Source organism: Danaus plexippus, chromosome 15, assembly GCF_018135715.1.
Source record: "Danaus plexippus chromosome 15, MEX_DaPlex, whole genome shotgun sequence".
In the NCBI taxonomy this organism is placed as follows: Eukaryota; Metazoa; Arthropoda; class Insecta; order Lepidoptera; family Nymphalidae; genus Danaus; species Danaus plexippus.
The window spans coordinates 533263-547154 of NC_083547.1; the positions used below are offsets into that span (position 1 = coordinate 533263).

Consider the following 13892-nt stretch of genomic DNA (forward strand, 5'->3'; position numbering starts at 1 on the left):
CCTTCAAGCAGCGGTTACAACTGATCTGAGGCTTCGTTGTTTATTCTTTTCCCTTTGAATCATTATTTGTACATTTAAATTATAAAATCCACTGAATAAGTATAGAATATAGAACATAGTCTTATAAATGCATGGAGTGTTATTTTGTGTCTAGTATATATTCCGAGGCTGTATATATTACGTATTTGACTATACATATATTTTTTCCATTTCGACAGAAAAACGATAGATAGTTAAGATTAAAATTAAAATATACATCGATTCCCATCAATAAGGTGTCAATCAAAATCATCAATAACTCAATATCGGTAACCAGCATTGAACGTCTCAACCCGTCTTAACATCTAGTGGTTGGTAAAGGAAGCCGCTTTGTGATTAATGAGTTGTGGTTATATCGCACTTCCTGTCAGATATTAGCGAATAAAAATTACGAAAAAAATATGGCAACATGCAAACAAGCAGCAACAGAACTCTAACTACAATAGTTAGGTATTATCATAATCGAGTACCTGACTTGTAATGGTCAATGACATCAACAATGACATTATATTTTTTGTTCGATTTGTCAAGATTTTTGTCTATGGATTTCTTTTTATTTATAATATTCACTTGAAAAATGCTACTCTGTCCAACGGAACCTCGTTTTTATTTAAAATTGTAAAAACCTTTTAAAGTATATAGTCTCCTGGTTTCTAAAATTAAATAAACTCGTATGACTCAAACGGCATTTATTGGAAAAATTAAAACCTACGTCAAATCTGCCGCGTCGGTGCAATCAGCTGATTATACAGCTGTATAAATTTATAACAATATCATTGATAATTATTCACAATTATCACAGATGACAACATCGATTTATTGATATTTACTAAATCATAATAAGTACTAAACCATAAACATAATACTATATTTATAAGGCTTATGTTTTATATATTTTGATATGCAAACTTCTTCGACGGTGTTTAAGAATAAAATAATCTAAGTTCACCAGTTCAACAACATTTAAATAATTTTGTTGTAAATAATACTTCAAAATTCAAATATCTGGCGGAATTATAGATACATCTAACGTTACATATGTTATACAGGATCGAGCATTCGAATTAAATAACTGTCTAAAAAAAATATACAAATAAACATATTAAATTGGAAGCGAGTGTCACGTACTGCAGCGGTGTAACGAAGAATCTGCTTCAATGTATTGTGTACACACGATGATAACGTTCAGCGGATTAATGTGTATTATAATAATGATCGTTGTTTAATATGACACGCACATGAGGTGGGAAACGTCAAGCTTACTTAAATAAGTAGTGTTACATTATGTACAATGGTGCACCTAGCTTTCGCCTAAATCTTCGCAATTAGACGTCGTCGGTCAAGTGAAACGGCCGAAAGTTCATAATTAACGGCCAGTAATATCATACTTATCGAGGGATAGGTATCGCAGCGGTCACTCTCACAATCGGTCCCGGACGATGGAATCCATCTCATTTTGTAAATACTAGAAGGAGAGGCTACAGCCAGGCGCAGAGCGAGCGAGCCAGCGCTCGTGTTATGTATTATTATTCGAACGTCGAATGGGGAGAAACCTGCGTGCGGGCCTCACGGGCGACGTCGCCCCCCTCGGCCCGCGCCCCCCTTAGCCTCGGCCCCGGCCCCTCGCCCCTCCGATCATATGTTCGGCGGTCGGCTCGAGCCGGTAACTGACTGTGACTCGGGCTCTCGCCGCCGTCGCATCACGACGTGTTCCTTTAGCCAGCCGTCCGCCTCGTCCGCGATCGTGAAGCCCGACCGTCATAAGCCGCTGTGCGGTGTGTCATGGAGCTGCTGTGTGCGGAGCGCGTGAGCCCCGAGAGCTCCGAAACGCGGCCGGGGCCTGGGCCGGGCCGCGTGCAGGCCGCCGGCAGCGACCCCGTGCTGCTGCGGCGCCGCGTGCTGGACAACCTGCTGAGGACGGAGGAGCGCTACGCCGTCACAGCCAACTACTTCGGCGCTGTGCAGAAGGAGGTCACGCCGCACATGCGCCGCCTCGTCGCCGAGTGGATGCTAGAGGTGAGCGCGCCCGCACGCCGCGCCCGCGCCGCCTCCGGCCCGCGGCGCCGCTCGCTCGCCATCTTGTTACCGCCGGCCACGTGTAGGATGCCCTCAACCGTTCCCGCAGTCCCCGGCCCATCCGTGGCCCCCGTATGCTCCGTCACGGTCTTTCATGATCCGAACCGCTCACGGTTTTGTATAGAAACATTGCGCAACTCGTATCGGATAAGCCCAAGTCTGTCGAGATACGACCCGTCATCCACACCTCTACAGTGCCCGTCGGACTTTGTTTACTCGATCAGCTGATAATGTTTTCATAACGATCTTATGAGAATCCAATTAGAATGAACACAGCAATGTAGCGAAACGCTTCAGGGAGCTTTTAGACATTATACATGATAATCTGTCGAATACATTTTGACATCGAAACGAACTTTATTCTAGATGTTTCAAAACCTAACACGAATAACTTTTATCTCGTTTGTGTTTCAAAATAACGAGTTTCATGAACGGAAGGATGCGATGAGAACATCGCGGAGAGTCAGTCATTGTAGATGATGAAGCGCACGGACCAGCCCGGGACTCCGGAGAATGGTCTTGTGTTATAAATCTATAACCTGTTGATATTCATCGGAGAGTAGTCGCCGGTAGTAATTGGTATAGCGCTAGGCGAGCGACGAGGGGCCCCGCCGGCTCGCGGTCGCCGACCGACGCCTCGCTCGTTCTATTTGAATAATCAGCTGATTTTGACACGCACACAGCTGACTCGGACACGCTCACAGCTGATGCCGGACGCGCATTATCTTTTACTTTATGGGCGTGCTGTGTGTCGAGAGAACGTCGCTAGTGCTTACAGCTTTTATAATAGTTTCGGTCGACATCGTGTATAGTACCGCAGTCTAGGACAGGTCTCGATTTGTTTATCTCGGATGTTATTTATGTATTGCAGAGCATAGTATTGTACATAATAACAAATCAGCTGTGAAATACGTCCACGTGGTCGGCGGTAGGGCTGCGCTGCGGGCTCCGAGCTCGAACCTCGGATCGAGGGGGCGACCGCGCCGTTTGTATGACGTCATCGTGCCGGCGCGGCCGCGGGCACTACACACCGCACTGAGTTTACCGACGCCTTGTGGTTACATCTAAACCAGTCGCATACCTACCAAATTTCAGCAGACCGAAACCTTTCTGGAAAGGTCACCGACATCACGGTGCCACTACGACTATTAACAAGCCGAGATCGAACTCCCCCCCTCGTGACGATGCTCGACTTTGATTTTTAGAAGCTTCAATCTTAGAAAATATATGAAAGAAAGTTCCCCTCGAGGCTTTCGAATATTTATTGTATTTTACTGTTATTAATTGTTATCGCACGCCGTACGTTAAGTAGGAAGCTCGTAACAGAACAATGGCTCGTTCGTTGGGACATAAGTTAATCAGTCGACAGCGGCCGGCGTCGCTCACGATTCGCGGGAATGTGTCGTTACCTTTAGGTTCAGCATCGGCCGGTCGGGTTACAGCGTGCGAAACTATGCAGCCGAGAAACACTGATCTCATGACATTCTTCGCTCCGATATAGTTTTGCTTTCACTTTTCCTAGACAATATGGCTACTAATTGCCGGCGCTCGTTTTGAAATGCTCCCGGCGACGTCGCAGAATACGCCGTACAATAAATCGTCGTTGCCGTCGTTGTAATGTTTAATATTTTACGTTCCGCTAGTAGGTTAACGAGTGCAAAACATTCACGAGCTCCACTATTTAGCGAATAACATTCAGTGACGGTCGATAAGGAATAACTAGGTAGGTAAGCTTTGCGCATTGAATGATCGCAACGAGATTTTATGTAACATATAGGTTAGGTTATCGGGGACTCCGCGTCGTAAGCGAGCAGCGGGCGCCACGAGCGCTGCTTCTCGGAATCTTTTCTGTATGGAATGTTCGTTTTCAGGTTTGCGAAGATCAGAGCTGCCAGGACGAAGTGTTCCCATTAGCGATATCGTATTTGGATCGTTTCCTGAGCATCTGTATGGTGGGGAAGAGCCAGCTTCAACTCCTCGGGACCGCCTGCCTCTTACTGGCTTCCAAACTGCGAGAGCCAAGCTCGCGCGGTCTCCCTGCTGAACTGCTGGTCTTCTATACCGCCAACAGCATCACGCTCTCAGATTTATGTGTAAGTCCTAGATCTCGACTTGTATGATAATAGCTACTCTTCGATAGGCAGCAACAGTTGTAAACTACTGGACTTATATTATCCGACGGAAACAACACTAAGTTAAGGTAATATGTAATCATACAGCGGACTGAACGATTGTTTAAGTTTCTTAATTGTTTTTGTGTTAGTGCGGGATCACTCGGCGGGTTTGCTTTACAAGTGTCTCTCTGAACAGCTGATATTAATGATGCAGTTAGCTCGGCGGCCGGTTCCCTCGCCTCGTACACGCTCCAACAGCGCCGGTTCTTCTTGGCGGCCGCTTTCGTGTCGTTCGTTTACCTGTTTTCTAACCGACGAGAGATTGGAATTCGTGCGGTACATTATTTTATAAAACTAATCACTGTACGTCGCGTGTCACCACCGGTCTGTAAAATTAGCTTGTTTATTAATAGCATACATGATCCAAGAACGACCCCGAGAACGATTTTCGTATTCGTTCGATGGAAATAGATCTATGACAGCACATTATAGACATAAAGCCTATCGGGCGTTCTTAACGATAGTAAGTAATGAAAATTGAAACGTGTATGCGATGAAATGTTGCCGCTTGCCACGTGTGCTTGTACAATAGTTAGTGTTGCTGCTAGCTTGTACCGTTCCAAAGGGCGTTGGCATTCTTTAGCTTTCGAAACGACACATGTTAGTGCACTGATCGGACCCAGGCCGGCGAATGGCGATACATGTCGCTAACATTGTAATGTAACCTAAATATTATCCTTAATGGGTGTGCCCGAGTTTGGTATCGAAAGTGAGATAACACTCAAATTATAATGAGTGGAAATATTAGCGTCACTTTATTTGTATTTCTATGTGCATTTCGGGCGCGCCGTCAACCCAGCGGGGCCCCAGCGCCGACTGTGTAGATAATAAGTGCACTGCACGGCACATCTTTGCGCGCCGGCCGCCAGCCGCCATGTTTAATTCAGTTTTTATGTAAAATGCATTCTACGTCCCACTACGACCTGTTTCAATTTGACTGATCGCTTATTTTGTAGTGTTATTGTTAACTGAAATGTTCATCGAGTTTATTCTTATATATGTATATATCCTCGGAAAGAATGCGACAGTGCCCTAACGAACCGGCAGCGACGACGGCGAACGAGAAGCGCTTTTCAATTCAAGACCAATTACAGTCGAAGCACGCCGTTAATTTTTTCTCACGCCCGCGACTCACCTCTCCGGTTCATCGGCACATCACTAGCTACTAATTATTCGATGTTTAAAAATTCTATTACTTTTATTTCACGGTTATTTTTACGACTTCGGTATTATCGATTTCTGACCCGCCGGCGACATGTGAGGTTATATTACACGGATAACTCGATAAAATTTATATTTTCGTTCTGTGTCAATAAATATCGAAGGATGTTTTTATGTTCCAATAAAAAAGTTAGAGTTGCGTCGTACAGTTCGTAGCGATGCCGTAGTTGTCTCTACGGTTATCGTAGAAGGTTATTGTTATAGTAACAACTAATGAGAAATAAATATTTTCTATCGCAACTTAATGGAATTTGATGACATCTTCGGTAACGACATCGTCACAGTCTGTCCATATAAAAAATAACCTCCATACAAAAGCCCGTTCAGCTATAACGGACTGTAACTGAGAACCTTATAGATGTTGAGTTACTTCAACCGCTGATCCTATCCTTGTTAAAATGTTAAAGATTAAGTTAATTTCATAATTAAGTCTGGGTTATTTGTACAATTACACTACTTTACTAATATATCGTTAATTTATCTATATGCGATCTATATGTACTTTGTGTCGATGGCTTCTATTAAATTGGTGGGATCTTATAGCTATTGACGGGGGCCTAAAGGGTCCGTTAACAAAAAGAGGCCCGTGGTATCCAGGCCCTCGGTTCCCGCGCTCCTGCGATCGTAAAACCTCAGCATTCTCACATCCACAGTACGCTCATTATAATTGAGGCATATATTTTTGAGATGTGTCGCGTTCTCTCCAAGAGAACTCAATAAACCATCTAAGGTTTAATTGTTCACGGATGACGTTATGTTAAGAATTCTCTGCATATTTTGGTCGTTAAAATATAAAATCTTAAAAGTAACATTTTTACTTCAATCGTAATAGTCAACCTTTTAAGTCTGTCTGTGGTACTTTACAGAAATGAGATGATATCGAGTTAGGGCGTAACCGACCCGAGAGTCGTGACGATGACTTATTTGTTATATCAGAGATGTAAACCCATCAATACTATCGCTAAAGACAAGCTATTTATAACATAGTCCTTCCCTGCTATACTATACTAGTACCTAATGAGTGACAAACACGTGTTCCGCGTATTTGCGGATCTCACGACATATATATCCGGTTATGCGATGTTTTAAATGAGAGGAATAACAATGGAAAGGCTTTGTTTGGTTGTTCCATTACTTCATTTCTCACGAGTGGTGCGGGGAGGGAGAACCAGTCGCATTCCAGAGACCTGGCCGCGTCATGAGCTGGAACCAGATCATATTAAAACATCACTGAACTTATATAACGTAATTCATCTTCTGCGTTACTATCAGGGAAATTAATAAAGTTTTCCATATGTATATAATATCTGATTCTTTAAAGTATTTTTACACGTTTCTATCTATTAATTCAAGGCGTCATCGCTTCACAGGAATTCGCCGGTCGTATTACGTAACTCCACACGGTGTAGTCCGTCCGAGTCACGTCTATTCCAAGGTTAAAACCCTTAACGAACCTCCGCTTTGAAGTCACAAGTTCGTCTCTCGCAACAATAGTATTATGACATTAATGGGAAGCGATATATAATAGCTTATAAGATGTTGTAAATCTAAAACAGTCAGGTCGAACGTGTTACAGTATCGATGTTTAGTGCCGGAGCCGCGCTCATTGTTCGATTAAAACGCGACGTTGAAATAGGATAGAGCATGGGAACCGCCGCGGAATTCAGACGACTTCGGAGCTGGCCGGCCGGCTGTTTGCATAGCTCGCTTTATAGGCCGGAACGCGCTGCATCGCCGCTCGCCCTGTAGTAGTCGGCGAAAACTAGCGACAGCCGGAGATACACTAGACTATTTGAATCGTATAAAGACGAGCGATTTCGAGATGTGGTGTGTCTGCGGTGGAGACTTTATGACCTCATTGTTTTATACATTTTTCAACGATCTGTAAGGATGCAGTGAGATAGTTCGCGGTCGACCCGCATGGCGAGCGATCGTTACTGGTCCCTGCCGCACCACACCTGCTCTCTGTCAGCATTAAAATTTAACTAATTTATTAGACGGCGGTCAGTAGATTGCTAGTAGAATGTCGTGAGTCGTGACGACTGCCCACACGACCCACGATATAATGTTGTGTTAGTTCCTGCGATGAGACTTCATTCACAAGCGTCCCTTATCAATATCCAAAAGGTTGCAAGGTTCACGATATCCAGGCGACTTTAGGCTTTATCTCCGCGGAATGCGATGTAGAATGGCCTCCGAGACGGCCGAACTCCGACGGTGCCGCCAGCCAGTTAAGTAAACATTAAGTATTATCTGTCAACGGCCATGCATCGGCCTCACATGTGTGCGTCAAATATCGAGTTATTCATGAAGTTAATCATTCATATCTTCCGTAAATGGGAAACGATACTAACATGGTCTTTTATAAATCTAGGTCACACTTAGCGCTCTGATAACGGCGGTTTTAGGTCGAACGCTTTTGCTAGAAATCGTTTAAAAGTCGGCTCGTATCAATTGTATTATAACGGAGTGTTTGTGTCGTCTCCTCACAGAACGCTCGGGTTATCGGCGATTAGTCATTTCGGAGTTCGACTCTCGATAGTAATGTGGGGCGGCTAAAAAAGAATCGACTTATTAGCCCGATCGGCCGACAATGTGCCGCGCTACCTACGCCGTTCCGGGAAGTCGGTCGAAATGGCATGTTTATGATTACCGAGCGGACGTGGCTATGCACCATTTTTGTCCCAGCCAATAAACACTTTCTTTCATTGAGTCTCAATAGGCTTTGTGCTTAATATGCTTCCGGACAATGAACTTGCTAGCTTTGCTTATTACACTGCTGTGTACTTTGAATTGTTGAGAACAGTGCGGGTACGGGGCAGTATCACTAAACCTCGCCAGCTGTGTCCGCTCATACATTAAGTATTACGTCATATCGAGACATCTTACTGACTTAACACGATTTTGAAACGGACATTTTAAATCATCATAGATCTCGTTTGTCAACAGAGCTGGGAGTTGTTAGTACTGTCGAAGTTGAAATGGGACGTGGCCGGGGTTACGGCACACGACTTCCTGCCTTTGCTGCTGTCACGACTGCCGCTCAGAGGACAAGCTGACGCTGAGATGGTGCGGAGACACGCCCAGACCTTCATCTCGCTGGCGGCTAGAGGTGAGCCGTTCAAAATAATACACTTTCCCTTAAATTGTCTTAATGAAGGAAGTATTTAACATGGTGTGATATAAATGAATGAATATTGCTTCCATCTAGTTAATAGACGTGGTAACTTAAGATTATGAATCATCGCAGTCGGTTATTCATTTCAACCAATTAAAATTCTGTTATAACGCCATAAAAATTATAAAATGTTTTAAGATTCCTGCCTCGAGCGACATCGCGCTTGTTTTTATTTGTGAGACATTCCTGTCCGACATTATTTATATATTTTATTGGTTTTTTATTATTATCCTCAGCACACGTAGGTGTATAAAATTCTGATAATCAAAAGTGCAAATGTATCACCAAGTAACATGCAGTAGAAAAATGTAAATCTTTTTTTTTATTCCTGTAGTAAGCGAGCTTTATACAGCCATTTTTCTAGATTAGGTAATAGCGTCTGTGCAATAAACATTTTCAACAATATAAGCTAACTTTAGCAAATATATTCTTAGCTGGAAATGGCAGAGAGCAATTAGCCACTGAATACCGGGTCATGTCACGATTTATACCTTCGGCTGCGTGGCACTGAACTGAATTAACGAATAAGCATAAAATTGTATTGAAACGGCCTTAGTCGTGCACATTCATGGAACGGATATTAGTTTATTGGTACCAAAAGTAATACCAAATAGCCGCAAATGAGCTGATTATTATTGAACGAATAGTTTGCATTAGTTGGATTCATGATTCTGTTAAAGAGATCGAGATGGAACTGTTCTAAAGATTCGCGACAAGTTTCAAGTATCTCTTATAAAAGTGAAAATTGGAAAGTTGGTCCCGAGCCGCAGAGATGTGAATAGGTTTGTTTACAATGAGGGTAGAAAGGGCGAAGGCGCGTGTGTGGTGCGGCGACCGTCGACCGGCGCCTCCCACGCTGCTTGCCCGAGCGCATTCCAACACGCCCGGGACTCCGCCCTCGCCCCGGACCCCCCGGATTCATGGGATCATATGTTTTTGTGCAACGGTTTTTGCTGTTCGCCGCCGTCTCATTGTTTTTTTGGTCGAGTTCACGCTACAGCTCATTTATTCCACTGACTGCTCGGATATCATCTCCTCGCAGTCGGAGCTAAACAATATCTGCAATATGCTAACTATTTATGGACCATTAACGATCTATATGATACTAAAGTCAACATATCTCTTGGACCTCTCCGCTCTCGGAATCTCCGATAACTAATTCATATCTGTGATAGTTTATGAAGCGTATTTGCTATGAAACAGCTATTTTTCCGGTAGTTATGTGCCGGCGCGGCCTCGCCCGATCGTTCACCTCGCGAACACTGGGACCAGCCCGCCCGTATCGTCTCGCTATTATAGCACGCCGGCAAACTTCACAGCTTGCCACTTCTATACATAGATAAGATTTTCATAACAACTGCTACAAGCAAATATTCGCACCTTGAGATTTCGTGTTTTGATAGTCGTCCAACGGAAAATTACAAATTCGAAGGTATCGTGCGGGTCGTCGGTATCTGCTCCAGTTTGTTTGTGCCGCGGTCGTGTTCCGAGGACCGGTCCCGCCGTCCTGGCGGTAGGGCCTCGATATTTGATTAACATCAGATTATGCAAATGCTTCCAGTGAGCGAATGCTCTCGTTGTTTCGTCTTTGGTCTCGAGTGCGCCTCGACGCAAAAAAATATAAAAATATTTTTAAAAGGAACTCCACAGATTATCATTGATATGAGTGCCGCGGACGTTATGTAACCGGTAACGGAGCAGTTTGATGTCTGCCGATGAATATACGTTTCAGAATTTATTTTTCGTCTCTGAAATCACAACTGATATTGTCTAATAGTTTCTAGTGTTCGATCTATGCTATAACTCAAGGCGTCTCTGCTCAACCTTTATAAATAATACTTGTTTTATTAGGTATAACTTAACTTAGTTCAGCCGTCGTCCTCCAAGGTCAGAGAGCAGATTTTCCTGCTTTGTTATCTTTTAGAATACGTAATAATAAAGTACAGAGACCGCCACGCGATGTACTGTGGACTAGGGATTATTATTTGCTTCACAAACGAGACAGGTGTAGGGGATAAACTCCAATTATTCTCCTTCCATATTTTGTAATCATTAGTAGTAATAAAATAAGGTTCCGTAAACGGTGCCGCCTCACGGCCGAGATATATTTGCGTTCAGAAAATTTTCTCCAGAAATTTAATGCCAATTATCTTACGGTACAAGTACAGGTTGTCCAATGCGACTCCTGTCCCAAATCGGTCTCCGTAGAGCCTTTTAAGAGGGTGTCTGTATAGGTATAATGGGATCGCCAAAGCAAGTCCGTGAGAAATATTCAAGTTAAACAGGCGCGGGTTAAAGAATGCGGGCTCGGGGGCGGATGCCGGCGTCTTTGAGGCTGTGCTCTCCAGAGAGAGACGCACAACGGCACGGAAAGAGAGAGACGTGTCATTATCGGATACGGTTGTAGCCTCTACGCGTTAATGTGTGCTGTCTTTGTTGCTACGAGGCATTGACGAGAAAAGCCTCAACGGCTTCTTTGATGTGTCTCCTTCTCTTAATTGGTATCTACAAACTGTCGATAACACTGTTTCTTAAATGTCATCAATTTTTCTTCCGACACGTTCATTTAAAGTTACTTGAAAAATTCTACTTTTAATCATAAAAAAATAAAATAAGTGAATTTATGACATCCGGTGTACACGAACGGTGACTCCCAAAGCGACTGTGACCTAGTTTTAGACTGATATCACGCGCCAAAGCGCCCGTTCATTACTTCAAAGTAGTGCTCGCTCAACGGCGATGCATAGACATTAACTGTAGGAAAATTACAAGTTAATAGTTATTTGTTTGACGTTAACCGAGTTTATGTTTCGTTTGTTTCAGACTACGAGTTCACCTTGTACTCCGCCAGTACGCTGGCCTCTTGCTGCATCGCTGCAGCGCTGCGAGGCTTGGAACAAGACGGACAGCTGCAGCGCTTGCACGAGCTCACCGGCATCGATTTGGTCAGTCTCATTTGATACAACGATGTTATTCGTTTCGTTAATACAATCAAGTTTCGAAAGATTCTAACGGCGGTGGACTTTTACAGGATTGCCTGCAGACCTGTCTCGAGCAGATCGAGGACATGGTGCAGAGCGTCATCCGCGAGAGTGTCGCGAGCGCCCCAAACGGCCCGGGGCTGGAGGCGGCGGGCTGGACGCCCCCCGGCCAGGACAAGACGCACAGCAACGCCGCCACCCCCACTGACGTCAGAGACGTGCACTTCTGATCCGGGAGAGAAGCCTCCGCGTGCTTCGAGGACGGTGCAGTACGAGAATACTATAAACTATACCGAGGGTGCGACCGTTGAAGTTCGATCGTGATCGAGAACTGATAGTAAGACTGAAAATCGCATGTGTATGTACGTAGGTACTACTCACTGAATGTAGGCCTAGTGTTAGCTTTATTGTACATAGTCTCCTGTAACCGTAACCCGCGCGCCGCTGTCGGCCGGCGGCTCGGCTCGGCTCGGCGCGGAAGTGGTCCGAGGCGTCCGAGAGTCGCCGTGTTCAATCGAGATCTTCCACTTCGATCGATGTCTTGAAATTACAATCTACCTCTTTACGTTAGGATAAGGATCGATTTGCTCGACGTTTCCGAGATGATCGCTACGTTCGGCGAAGGCTAAGCGTTTAGACGGGACCAAAGTCAATTTTCTCAGTTCACATTCAGATGAGCGGTGTTGCGTTTCATTCGTCGTGACGGGAAGGACTGTGGGTGTCTCCACGGGATCCGTCCGAGTTGAACGACGTCGCAACTCGCCTGTCTCTTCAAAAGCTTCCTGCTTATTGTAATGATTTCAAGCAGTTTCCGTTGTTTGTATCGGGGGAAGGCAATAAATTACGCTTTTATTTTATATGACACTAATATAGTATGTGTGTGTCAACGTTAAGGATAATCTGGAACGACGCGACCTACAGACGCTTCACACGCGCACGGGAATATTTATATTATATAAAGCGAGAGGGCTTGACGTTTCGTTAAAATATTATCTTAATTATACTGTAATCAAATGTTTTATATTTTGTTCCTTTCATAGCGTACCGACAATTAGTTTAAGCATTTATGTAAGTACCTAACATTCGATGTGATAATGTTAGAAAAGAAAACTATTTGGAACTTGTAATCATAGTCACTTCCAGTCATAATATGTTATCTTAGGAGTACTGTGACGGCGATTCGTTGTAGAGGCGTAGGGAAACATGTGATTTATCATTGCTGGGGTCGATTGGGGAGCGGTAGCTGGCGTCAGCGTCGCCGCTCCCGCCGCCGCTGGACGACACAATGACAGTAATCGTAGTTGTACTTAACCGTTTCAGTCGGTATGTCCAAGTCTACCTACACTATGATATTGTGATATAATTTCCACAGATAATTATTATTTAATAGGAATAAGTACGGGTGGAGTGAGAGGATCGCTCGTCGACAAGCTGCCAAGTGTTGAGCATGCTGTATATATGATAGCGTTAGTAGCGTGAGCGTGTCGGCGGCGAGTCGCGTGAGCGTGAGCTCCGATGTCTTCCATACAGTAACCCATCTCACGCTCTCCGGTCTGCGTGTTCTCTTTATAGAAAACTGAATATTTTATTTTTCATATAATTAATGTATATAATATGTTAGTTGTAAATAAAGTAAGTGTTGTGCTCTAAGCATGTGGTGCCATAAGATTCACTGCTATCAGACTATTTATGTACATCAAATATTTCGATTGCAGACTATTATTATTATTATTTTGTTATATATATATCGTCTAAGAGCGTTAATATTTTTAATAGCGAGTGTGGTTGTGGTACCTTAACGGATAGATCTTTCTGACTTGTCATAGATTTATAGCGATTTTTATACATATGTGGGAAAATATACGCATTAAACGTAGTATATCCAGCGCTTGTTTCGGCTTCTTGACTGGCTTTCGATAGATTAAGAGGTAATGCTACGAGACGCGCCGAGGCCTTCCTCGGCCTCCTGTAGGTTACGCTGGTAGAGTAGGCCGCTCGTCCTCTCAACTATTCGACTGTGTTAAGCCGAGTTCTGATTGTGAACGGCGGAGGCGAAAAATTTTATTTTGTACGTGATCTAAGTTCGTATCTATATTGTATTGACGTTAAATTTTGGAATGTAAGTAGATATTTAAAAATGAAACGGCAATAAAATTACATAAAAACATTATATTCAGAGTTTTATTATCCTTGTGCTGACTATATCACTGATTACGAGGATAT

The 13892-nt window shown here is 43.8% G+C and overlaps 1 protein-coding gene across 1 annotated transcript; it reads left to right on the top strand.

Annotated features, from left to right (window-relative positions):
* The first annotated feature begins 1666 nt into the window (after positions 1-1666).
* On the top strand, positions 1667-13839 carry LOC116766115 (G1/S-specific cyclin-D3). Its single transcript, XM_032655788.2, has 5 exons — positions 1667-2055; positions 3987-4208; positions 8460-8622; positions 11512-11633; positions 11720-13839. Exons 1-5 carry the CDS (start codon positions 1822-1824, stop codon positions 11897-11899), a joined length of 921 nt encoding a protein of 306 aa, XP_032511679.1. The 5' UTR covers positions 1667-1821; the 3' UTR covers positions 11900-13839.
* Positions 13840-13892: the final 53 nt, after the last annotated feature.